A 12,075-nucleotide genomic window follows, 5' to 3' on the forward strand; every position below is an offset into this window, starting at 1 on the left:
AAAACAGGATGGGAAGGGGCTTTGAGGGCAAGCAGCATCTGAGAAGTGAACGTCTCTCCCACTCATACCTCTCCCAACCCTACCCCATACCTTGACCCACCCCCTGCCCACCCTTGAAATGAGGAGACCTACAGGATTCCCTGAAGTCCAAAGCCACAAGGGCGTGAGGCTGACACCACACCACTCCTGAGGTCATTTTATTTTATTTTATTTTTCTGAGGTCATTTTAAAGCAGATTCTCAGCTGCAAATGCAACCCAGCATAGAAAGCATCCACAATCCCAGTGCAGACACTGCATGCAAACCAGTTACTCGAGACTATCTTAGAGGGGACTCACGCTCTGGCACCAGGGCTCCCAAAGCTTCACAGGCACTGCTAATGTGCAACCGAAGTTGAGGTCTGCAATTTAGGGGACAGACTCGACCACCAGCTCCAGCCTCATCATCTAGCCTACCTCCTCCTCCAACTCAGCAGTATATGCACAAGTGCTAATTTCAAGTCTTACACAAAAACTTAAAAGTAAAGCTAAAGGAAGCCCAATATATCACAATTAAAGCTAAGAATACAAAGGTAATCATTCAGGATAAAAACAGAGGGTGCATGAAAGCACCTACACCTTGACCCAGCATTACAAAATTTTAAAACACAAAGAGAAAAATCTGAAACACGTTCAGAAAAGAAAACTTTGAAGAGCCAGACTCTAGAGGACACCAGAAGATAATGAGGCAACCCTTCAAAATTCTAAGGGAAACTGCTTTGAACCTAGAATTCTATACCCAGCCAAACTGTCAACTGAGCCTAAGTACAAAATGAAGACATTTTCAGACACTTAAAAACCCCAAATATTTTACCATCAACAGACCAGATACAGAAAACGTGCTTTAAGGAGTAGTCCAGCAACACAACGAGAAAACACATAAAGACTAAATAAAAGAAAAAGAAAAGGGGAAAACCCCAAAAAGTAGCAGGTGCGTAGACAGTAAAAGAGAATAAGGCATAGGTGTTTACAGGCCCCACAGATTCAGACACTTGGGAGCCCCCAAGCACAGCACAAGCCTCACCCACCACCTTGTGGTTGGCGGCGAGCAGTCACTCACTGGTGATGCTGCGAGTGCTGTTTCTACGAGATTTCAATTGCCAGAATCAATTTATTAGTAAAGCACATAAAACAAGTTACAGAACAGAGTTGAAGATCATGCACCCTGACAACATGATTCTATCATAACAAACCAAACCCTTGAGGGGGGAAATGAGAAGAGCAGCATGGGGCACTCCAGTGGCTAACCGCGTCCTCTTTCACAGTGAGTACTGACTGACACTGTGTGAATGAAGTCAAGTGAGAAGCAAAACACGCCGGTGCTTCTAAGGTGTGGGGCTTCTGAGTGTCACTGTAGACCCTTCTGTATGCGTGAATTTATTTTTATCACATGCTGGTATTCAAATATTTGTGATTAGCCAAAGCAGACATTTCTGAGAACAAGGTAAGTGCTTTTTTTCCCCATAATGTACACAGGCTGTAGGGCTAGTTTGTGCAGGAGGTTGAGACAAAGGTTGCGGAGCTGCTACACGCAATTACTGCTTGCAAAAACACTCTATCAGCAAGCCCAAGGCCATCTGCTCTTATTTCTAAGCTAGACACCAAAACAAGCACCAAAAAGCTACAGATCAATTTTCCATATGCCCATAGACACAAAAATCCTAAAGGAAACTAAATAATTGTACAAAAATACCATCAAGTCATTGCTGATAATTCTAACATTGTTCATTGTTACCAAAAAATACTAACATAATTGCTAAATGAAGCGTTAGGAGAAAAAAATATGCAATCACCTTAACAGATACCTAAGAGATATTTATTTTTTATATTTTATTTTTTTTTAAACTTATGGACTGCATAGAAGGCAGTATTTTATTTTTTATTTTTTTAATTTATTTATTTATGATAGTCACAGAGAGAGAGAGAGAGAGAGAGAGAGAGGCAGAGACGCAGGCAGAGGGAGAAGCAGGCTCCATGCACCGGGAGCCCGAGTGGGATTCGATCCCGGGTCTCCAGGATCGCGCCCTGGGCCAAAGGCAGGCGCTAAACCGCTGCGCCACCCAGGGATCCCGAGATATTTAATAAAAGTTTATACTGACCTCTCATTTTCTGAAGGCTAAGTTAGGAATCCCAAGTTAACTCAAGAAAAGTATCATCAGAAAGCAACAGTAAACAAACTTAACAATGAAACCCCAGGAACCTTCCCTAAGTCAGCAACAGTACAAGGATTCAGTAATATGATTCCACATTGTTCTTCTAGACTTCTTATCCCAATTAAAAAATATGAAAAGTAAAGTATAAATCAGAAAAAAAGAAGCAAAGCAATAACGTTTCTGCAGGGTCAGACTGCCTAATTACAAAATCAGAGATAACATAAGAAACTGAGTTGGGTACAATGGTGAACCAACAAACCGGGCATCCACCCACCTACTGACAGTAAGACAGTATGTAAGTTATGTATCTCAGGTCTATAACATGCAGAAATTCTTCACCTGGCAAAAAAAACACTTCAAATATGATGGAGAAATTAAGACATTGCTAGATAAACAAGTGCTGAGGGGGCTCTTCACCCGTAGGCCTGCCCTCACCAGAAACGCCGACAGGCATCCTTCAGGGTGTCACAGAAGCATATTAGACAGAACCTGAAACCATGCAAAGGAGTCAAAGACATTAATAAAGTTTAAAACATGGATAAACATAAAAGGCAGTATTGTTCTATTTTTACTTTGAATTTTTTCCTCTCTGACTTAAAAGACAAATACATTGGGCAATGATTATAAATCTATGTCAGTGGGTGCACGATATTGATGTAAACTGTGACAACATCAAGTGGGAATGGTGCTCTATATGCTACTGAAGCTAAATTAGTGTTAATTCAAACTAGGCTGTTATAAATTTAATACATTAATTGTAATCTCCCCAATAAGCACTAAGAAAATACCTTACAAGTACACACGATAGGAAATGAGAAGGGAATCACAATGGCACACTAGAAAGAAGTAATCACACACAAGAAAGCAGTAACAGAGGGCTATTGAACAAAACGATGTAAGGTGTACAGATGCACAACAAGGTGGTAAAAGGCCTTCTTTGTCACTAATTACTTTAAACGTAAATGGATTAAATGCTCCAATTAAAAGGTAAAGATTGGGAGAATGGATTTCAAAAACACACGGTCCATTTAAATGCTGTCTATAAGAGATTCACCTTAGGCACATCATCCAAAGGCACAGAGGAGTTAAAAGTGAAAGGATGGAAAAATATATTCCACTCAACTAATAACCCAAGAATACTGGATTGTCTGCCTAACAGATGCTCTATATGACAGTGGAATATCCTTAGACATATTCCTAGGAGATGCTTATATATTTTTGGAGACATATCCCTAGAGATAAGTGGAAATGAAAGCACAATACACCAAAATTTATGGGGTGCAATAAGAGCAGCGCTCAGAGAGAAATTTACAGCTATAAATGCCTATGTAACAGGGATCTCAAATCACTAACCTAACTTTATATGTTAAGAAGCTAAAAAAGAAGAGCTAAATACACAGCTAGCAAAGGAAGAAATTAATAAAAATCAGAGCAGAAATAAATGAAATTGAAAGCGAAAAAAAACAAACGAGAGAAATCAATGAAACCAAATGTTGGTCCTTTGAAAAGATCAATAAAATTGGCAACTTTCAGCTGGAAAAGAGAAAACTCAAAATTACTGAAATCCAAAGTGAAAGTGGGTGCCTTACTACTGACTTTAGCAAAAATTTAAGAGGGTTCTAAGAAAATACTACAAACTGTGTGCCAATCAATTAGATAACCTACAAAGGTTTTTGTCCTAAGGGACAAATTTGTATAAATATACAAACTACCAAACCTGATTCAAGAAGAAATAAAAAATATGAACAGACCTATAACAAATAAATAGACTGAATCAGTAATAAAAGGCTTCCAACAAAAGGGGCACCTGCGTGGCTCAGTTGGTGAAGCATCTGCCTTCAGCTCGGGTCATGATCTCGGGGTCCTGGGGTTGAGCCCCACGTTGGGCTCCCCGCTCAGGGGGGAGCCTGCCTCACCCTCTCCCTTGCTGCTCCTCCTACTCATGCTCTCCCTCCCTTCCCTCAAATAAATAAAACTTTTAAAACAAAACAAAACAAAACAAAAACCTTCCAATAAAGAAAAGGCCGGGACCAGATGATGTCACTGATGAATTCTACCAAACATATAGAGAATAACACCAATCGCTTCCACTCTTAAAAAACAAAACAAACAAACAAACAAAAAAAGAACACTTGTTCTATGAGGCCAGTATCACTCTGATACCACAGCCAAAGACATCACAGGAAAGGAAAACCATACACCAACATCTCTTACAGATATATATGCAGAAATCTCCACAACAGGCAAATCTGTACAGGAAACGTAGATTAGTGGTGGTGCAGGGCTGGCGGGAGCAGGGTATGGGGATCAGTGATGGCTACAGGACAGCAGGTGCCTGTCTGAAGTGATGAAAACATCCTCAGACTGACTGGGGGTGCGCAGTTCTGTGAATGCACTAAAAACCATCTGACTGTGTACTTTAGGTGAACTGTGTGTGGCATATGAATAAACCCGTTATAAAAAATATTTGATTAATTCAAAGGAAGGCAGAAAAGGAAGAAAACGGGAAACAAAGAAATGGAAGTAGTATAGAACCAATAGCAAGAAAATAGACTCAAACCTAAGATATCAATAATCACACTAAGTGTAACTAATGTAAATAAACGTTAAAAGGTGAAAATCGTCAGATTGGATTTGCTGTTTATGAGAATCTACAGGGAGGTGCACTTCAACAAATGTTCAGAGAAGGAAAACCTATATTATGTTAATACTAGTCAAAAACAAGGCAATTAAATTAATATCTAAATGTAGATTTCAGAGCAAAGAAAATTAGCAAGATCAAGAGGCGTATTTCATGATGATGAAGGGTCAATTCTTCATAACAACCCTAAAAGTTAACAGTTTCAAAATACTGTTAACCCAAATTGACAAAACTCCAGAGACGGACAGCAAAGTGTACAGAGTTGGAGACTTCAATGCCCCTTCTCAGTAACTGACAGGACACCTCAGCAAGACTCCAGTAGATTTAAATGACCGACCTCAGCTTGACTTGATTCAATTTACAACACCTTCAGCTACACAACCTTCTCAAGTGCACACAGAACATCTGCAAGGACAGCCACACGGTCACGCCAAACCATGTTCTCTTACTACGGAGGAGTTCCATGAGAAATCAGTAACAAAAAATTACTGGAAAACCTCTCAAATATTTGGAAACCAAGCAACATACTTCTAAATAACCCATAAATCAAAAAACTCAAAAGAAAATTAGGTGTTTTGAAACTGAACAAAAATGAAAAGAACGTATTGATGTTGCTAAAGCATTAAGAGGAGAATTTATATCATAAAATGCCTATAGAAGGTGTCAAATCAATGACTTCAACTTCCACTTTAAAAATTAGGGAAAAAAAGGGGGGTGCCTGGCTGGCTCAGTCCCCTGAGGCTGGGCAGATTCACTTGGTTTTAGCTCAGGTCCTGAGCTCAGGTGCTTGGGGCTCTGCTGGGGTGGGGAGTCCCCCTGACTCTCTATCCTCCGCCCCTCCCCCCTGCTCCTACCCCACCCCCACTCCAGGGCACTCACTCAAGTCTGCTGTCCCTCCCTCTAAAATAAATAAATAATTTTTTTAAAATTAGGAAAAGAACACTTTAAGCCAAAAGCAAGCAGAAAAAAGCAAATACTGATCAGAGTGGAAACAGAAAACAGGCAAAACAGATGAAAGAAAATACAGAAAAGTAGCAAAATTAAAAGCTAGTTCTTTAAGGTTTTCAAAACACTGGGCACAAACAAATCTAATGTCACAAGAAAAGAGTTTTAAGTAGAGGTGACCAATAATATGATCAATCACACTAAAAATAAAAACACCCCACAGCTTTTTGTTAAGCTGAGCAAGTATGAAGTATGTGTGGTGGTCTCATACAAACCTTCACCAAAGAATAAGAAATTTAGGTGCACTGGGTTCTTAATACATGATAAATTTATTATTCGGAATACTTTACACCAGGATTCGAATATGAAATAATTAGGAAAGTTAATAAAAGAAAAGCTTATGAAAAGCACAGTCAGGGGCCCAACAGGGGCGCTGGGTGCCCAGCACCGTTACCACTTACAGACCCCATAGGGAGAAAGACTCTTCACAGGTGGTAACTACTTTAGCAACCAGGTCCAGGACGGAAGGTTTTCTGCTGCCCCGGCAACAGCCCAGCCAATAGGAGACAGCCATGGCTCAGCCAATGGGAGGCAGCCACGGCCCAGCCAATAGGAGACAGCCACAGCCCAGCCAATGGGAAGACACTATACATCCAGCTCCCGGTTTACTCCAATGGTTTTTCTGTTTACAAGAGCCCCGCCCACCCCCTCCTATAAGAAGAGGCTCCTCTGGGATCCCTGGGTGGCGCAGCAGTTTGGCGCCTGCCTTTGGCCCAGGGCACGATCCTGGAGACCCGGGATCGAATCCCAAGTCGGGCTCCCGGTGCATGGAGCCTGCTTCTCCCTCGGCCTGTGTCTCTGCCCCTCTCTCTCTCTCTCTCTCTCTCTCTCTCTCTGTGTGTGTGACTATCATAAATAAAAATTAAAAAAAAAAAAAAAAAAAGAGGCTCCTCTGCTTGCTGCCCTGCCTGTGGTTGGGGCGGAGCCTGCACGTCCCTGGGGGAGGGAGGTCCTCCGCTGACCCCCGAGCCCCCTCCCCAGGTGGCGGAACGGCTGGCGGGGCTCAGTGTGTGTAAGGACAGGAGTCCTAAGAAGCCACCCCACAGGGCCGGATAGTAAAGCAAACAGGGTCACTGACCTCCGCGCGGATAAGGAGACTCGTGCCCGCCAATGACCACGGGGATGCCAGAACCTTCCAGCTTCGCCTTCCACTCCTCCAGGATCCTCAAAGACTGGTCCTGAAAGCAGGAGGACATGGGCGGCTCGGGAGCCTTCCCTGCGCACAGATGGGGCTCCCGCGGGCGGAGTCCGCACCTACCTTACTGGCATCGTTGAAAACCGACAGCTCCATGGGGCCTGCGAAGTCCTGCTGCAGAACCGACCTCAGGCACTCGTGCAGCCAGCGCTCGGCGTTGTGCACCGGGAGGATGATGGACTGCAACCCCGAGCGAGCCGGTCGGCGCAGCACGGGCCGGAGCTCGTGACGGTGCCTGTGCCGGTGCCCAGACTTTCTAACTCGTCACCGGCACGCACCAGCACCGTGCATCAGCACCGAGCACCCAGCACCCCGCACCAGCACCCACCCTGTGCACCAGTACCAGCATGCACACCAGCACCGAGCACAGCGCACCAGCACGCACACCAGCACCTTGCACCAGCAAGCGTACGAGTACCTCTCACGAGTACCAGCATGCACAGCAGCACCGACACCACGCACCAACACGCGCACCAGCACCGAGCACTGCGCACCAGCAAGCCCACAAATACCACTCACCAGCACCAGCACCGAGCATAGCACACCAGCACCAGACCATGCACCAGCACTGACACTGCACACCAGCACCTCGCACCAACACTGTGCACCAACACCGTGCACCAGCACCCGCCCTGTGCAATGGGCACCCGCACCAGCATCCGCACCGTTCACCGGGACCACGCCAGCACCGAGCACCAGCACCGAGCTCGGAGGCCAGGGTCACAGGCGGCCCAGAGTAAGGCTTCCAGGGAAACACTGCTCCCCAGACAGAAGGTGCCCGTTCCTTCCCGCCAGGCTCTTAGCGTTCTTTTACTCCGTAAGATTTATGCTGTCTTAGATTGCCCTGAGCTGGTCTTTTGGATGTTTTTGAAAAGGAAACAAAAATCTGAAAGGCACCCAAGTCTTTCCCAATTCAATGGCAAATTCATGTGTTTTCTAATCACTGGTCGGAAACATCATTTTGGTTGAAACAAGCATCTCTTCTCCAGCCCACTCATGAAAAGAACCTGTTGGCCTTTTCTCAGTGGAGTAAGCATTTTCCGAAGCCATGATGCTAGAGAAGCTGCAACAAAGAAGTCTTGAGGTCCCTGGACACCCGCTTTAACAGAAATGGGTGGGTGCTGGGGACATGGGGGCCTCTGTCCTTCTGCTCTACTTAGCTTAGGACAGTTTGGCACGTCCTCTCCTACAGCAGATGAAACAAAAACGCCCAAAGTGTATGGAGTAAAACCAGAGGAACCGACTGCCACCAAAGAACAGAAGACAGGAACCGCCTTAACTTTGCATGTTAGCACGTGAAGCGAGTACAGGGTGCCCAGAGTTAGAGACTCGTGTCCCCCAGCCTGGAGTGTATACCCCACTGAGAAGGGGAGCCATTCCTGAACGGGACACGGAGACTCGGGCCGTCCAGGCTCGCACAGCTCACGGGCACACACCTACGGACGTGTGCACATGGGTGTTCGACATCCACACAGCAAACAGCTCGATAAAAACACCAGCTCCGAAGATGGCTTAGAAAAACCCGTGGACCGAGCACAGTCCCGTCAAGTTCTTTACTCTGAGGATCTGACTGAACAGTGATAACCCTTCTGGAATTCATCTTTCCAAAAAAGTGGTCACCTAATTTACTTACAGACCTATTTTTAGAGGAAACATGATTCTTTAAAGAAAACAGGAAAGAACATTTTTACTGTTCTCAAGATCTACAACACAAAACCTAATGTGAATTCCCGTCCAGGGTGGACCCTGATTAAATTCCTGGGCTGCAGGTTGCTTGGGGGCGAAGACCCTCCCAGGTGAGCCCCCGGGGAGTGCACCCTGGGGAATGCAGCCCTGAGGGGAGAGGGAGGAGGGCTGGAGGGAGGAGGGCAGAGGAAGGATGGAAGAAGGGGGGCTGAAGGAAGGAGGGCTGGAGGGTGGAGGGAGGAGGGCTGGAGGAAGGAGGGAGGAAGAACAGGGAGGAGGGCTGGAGGGAAGAGGGCTAGAGGGAGGAGGGCTGGGGGAAGAGGATTGGAGGGAGGAGGGCTGGAGGGTGGAGGGAGGAGGATGGAGGGTTGGAGGAAGGAGGGCTGGAGGGAGGAGCGAGAGGGTGAAGGGAATTGGACTAGAGGGAGGAGGGCAGAGGGAGGAGGGAGGAGGGAAGAGGATGGAGGGAGGAAGTCTAGAGGGCAGAGGGCGGGGCTGAAGGGGGAGGAAGAGGGCAAGAGGGCTGGAGGGAGGAGAGGAGGGGGGAGAGAAAGAGAGCCGGGGGGAGGAGGGCTGGAGGATGGAGGGGGGGAGGGGGGAGGGAGGGGGCGGCCCCGCGCCCTCGGCCCGGCACCTACCACGTGGGGCGCGGCGGCGGGGTCCCCCCGGGGCCGCATGACCGCTCGCTCCTCCGGCCGCCCCTCCCCCCCGGGCTACTGCGCGTGCGGCTCGCGGGGCGGCCCGAAGCCGGCGCGTCCCATTGGCTCGCGGAGCCGTCGGTCGCCGGGTGGAGGGGCGCGGCCTGGGCGGCCGGAAGCCCGGGGAGGGGGGAGGGGGGAGGGGGCGCCCCGGAGCCCCGCCCCCGCCCCGCCCCCGCCCCCCACGGCCGCCCGCTGCTCTGCCCCGCGGGCCTCCGGGGCGTGACCTGCGGCCGTGACCCCCGCGGTCCTCCCAACACGCGAGCCCGTGACCCGCTTTACAGCAGTCCTGCCCGAATCGAAGATCAAATGCAAACCGTTCGATACATTGTATCTGCTTTAGATTTTTCTTTTCTTTCTTTTTAAAGATTGTATTTATTTATTCCTGAGAGACCCAGAGAGAGAGGGAGAGAGCCAGGCCGAGGGAGAAGCAGGCCCCACGCAGGGAGCCCGACGCGGGACTCGATCCCCGGACCCCGGGACCCCGGGTCACGCCCTGCACACACACACACACCCCCCCCCCCCCCCCCCGCGCGCCCCTTGGGTTTTTGAAGCATCACTTCAAGTGTGACCTCTGCGGACCCTGTGTCAGCACTTGCCAAGCCTGTCGCCGGGCGAAGCTCCTGGGCCCCATGAGCGGTGCCGCGCTCCGGCCGTGGGATCGGGGCAGCCTGGGGGGTCACTGCCGGCCCCGGTGCTCCCCAGCTCGGCCCGTTGGACGCAGTTTGCTCTCCGCCAGCTGAGCACCCTGAGCCGCCAGCGCCCCCGCAGCCTTGGGGCCCCGCACCTCCTCGCAAGCGGCAGGAGCAAGAGGCGAGGGGCCCACGCGGTGCCTGCGCCCCCACGCCCGCGGGGTCAGAACGGGCCTTGGCTGCCCTGCCTCGCTTCCTGTTCGCGTCTTGCTGCCAGAAATTTGCTTTTCACCGCCTTTTCCCTGATAACAGTTGGCTGTCGCCTGCCTTTTGCAAACATGCCGAGCGCCAAGTGGCACTGGAGGAAGGCCGAGCAGAGGCTGCGTGAGCCCCAAGTCCGGGGACCGGGGGGCACTGGGGGCACTGGAGCTGGGCCGAGGGAAGCTGGCTCTCCGGGTGACCCCTCCACGCAGCCGCCGCGTGTGCCGACGAGCCGGTGCTGGCTGCGTTCCTAGGCCTGGTGCCGGTTCACATGTGGACACAGCCCGGCAGCCCCGCGAGGCGCTGCCGTGGGGACAGACGCGGAGAGGCCCGGGCGCTGGGCCGCAGCTCGCAGGGAGCCTGCCCCGAGGGCGGCGGGGGTGGCCGGGAGCCCCAGGTGTCCAGCCGGATGGAAGGCCTGCGCTCAGCCTGCGGGACGCGGCAGCCAGGCGGCCCAGGGCCCAGCCGTGGGACGTGTTCGCGGGAGCAGCCAGCCGCCGGCCCAAGCGTGGCGAGGGCTGTACAGGCTCTTCCACGTTGTTCGCACCCGGGGCCTCACTGGGCCGGCCTGACAGCTCATCCGGGGGGGCGGCCAGGTGACATTTTAAGGTCCTACAGGACCTAGACCTGGTGGGACATGATCACATCAACTCCACGGCAGCAGCCTCAGTCCCTGGAAGTCAGACCCGCTGAGCTTCCGTGGCCACAGCAGCGACTCTGAGTCGTTCTCTCATCCCCTCCACCGGGTCGGCCACTGCGCACGGGGGCAGGGAGCCCCAGGCCCGTCGCTGAGCCCCACAGCCCGGGCAGGGGTGGGCCGGTGGGTGTGAAATCCGGAGCAGTGTCCATGGGGCGGCCTGGGAGCACCACCTTTGTCTTCTCCCCCAGGGGCTCTCAGCCATCGGGGGACACGGACCCGGCTCAGCTCCTCTCTGGGCCGACCCCGCCCCTGCTGGGTCCAGGGTTTGCCAAGTGCTGTCAGAGGAGGATGGCCGGTGGAACTGGGCTGGACTCCGTGGGCCAGACACCTGAAGTCACGTCCTGTGGAGGAGGGGCTGGGCAGCCCTCTGTGGCCCACGCCGAGAGCCAACACCCACGCAGCCCCCTGCCCACCCAGGACATGACGAGTGTCTCCTGACGAGCGCCTGATGGGCAGAAGCCATGGTGCTAGCCCACACGTCGTGCTCTCCGGCCCGGGCTAACCCTGCACAGGGAGGAGAGGCCCCCTCGCTGAGTGTTTCCCAAGCCCCGGGCGCTTTAGGACTAGGGTGTCATGAAAGCCTGGCGAACACGGTTAACCCGAAGCCCGAGTCTGGACTGCTCCCTGGACGGGCTGGAGGAAGTAATGAGGTTCCCATTAGAGGGTGCATTCAATTAGCAGCTGAGCAAACATTTGGAGTGGATTTGACGCAAGCATCCGAGGATCACACAGTGTTTGTCTTGGCCTCGCGGCCCAGAGACCCGAGCCTGAGTCGGGCCTTTGCAGTGAGGGATTTCGTTCCTGGGAGTGGGACGGCGAGGCAGGGGAGGAAAGGGAGCCAGGACCGGCGTGCTCTGTGGGCAGCTGGGGGCTCTGGAGAAGCGTCAGTGGGGGCGCGCCCTTGGCCCTGTCCTGTGGGGTTGGCCCCTGGGCCATTGACTGACCTGCCTCTCTGGGCAGTGGTGCAGGGTCCCACAGGTGTCCCTGAGGTGCGCAGCACACCGTGGGCCAGGGGAGGCCTGCCCACAACTGTGTGCGGTGGGCCTGGCAGGAACCAGGGTCAGGAC

The 12,075-nt window shown here is 51.1% G+C and overlaps 1 protein-coding gene across 12 annotated transcripts in view; it reads right to left on the reverse strand.

Annotated features, from left to right (window-relative positions):
* The window catches only part of B3GNTL1 (UDP-GlcNAc:betaGal beta-1,3-N-acetylglucosaminyltransferase like 1), a 50,126-nt gene extending 40,674 nt beyond the window's left edge, over positions 1–9,452 (reverse strand). For 6 of the 12 annotated variants that reach the window (XM_072782126.1, XM_072782121.1, XM_072782122.1 and 3 more), the window contains exons 1-3: positions 9,356–9,452; positions 7,095–7,211; positions 6,915–7,014 (exon numbers count right to left, since the gene is read on the reverse strand). In XM_072782126.1, the coding sequence (XP_072638227.1) occupies positions 6,915–7,014; positions 7,095–7,211; positions 9,356–9,394 (256 nt within the window). In that variant the 5' untranslated portion in view covers positions 9,395–9,452. Of the gene's footprint in view, positions 1–6,914; positions 7,015–7,094; positions 7,267–9,355 lie in introns of those variants that run through there. The other 6 variants (XM_072782131.1, XM_072782130.1, XM_072782125.1 and 3 more) reach the window with 5 other exon arrangements.
* Positions 9,453–12,075: the final 2,623 nt, after the last annotated feature.

Source organism: Canis lupus, chromosome 16, assembly GCF_048164855.1.
Source record: "Canis lupus baileyi chromosome 16, mCanLup2.hap1, whole genome shotgun sequence".
Taxonomy (NCBI): domain Eukaryota; kingdom Metazoa; phylum Chordata; class Mammalia; order Carnivora; family Canidae; genus Canis; species Canis lupus.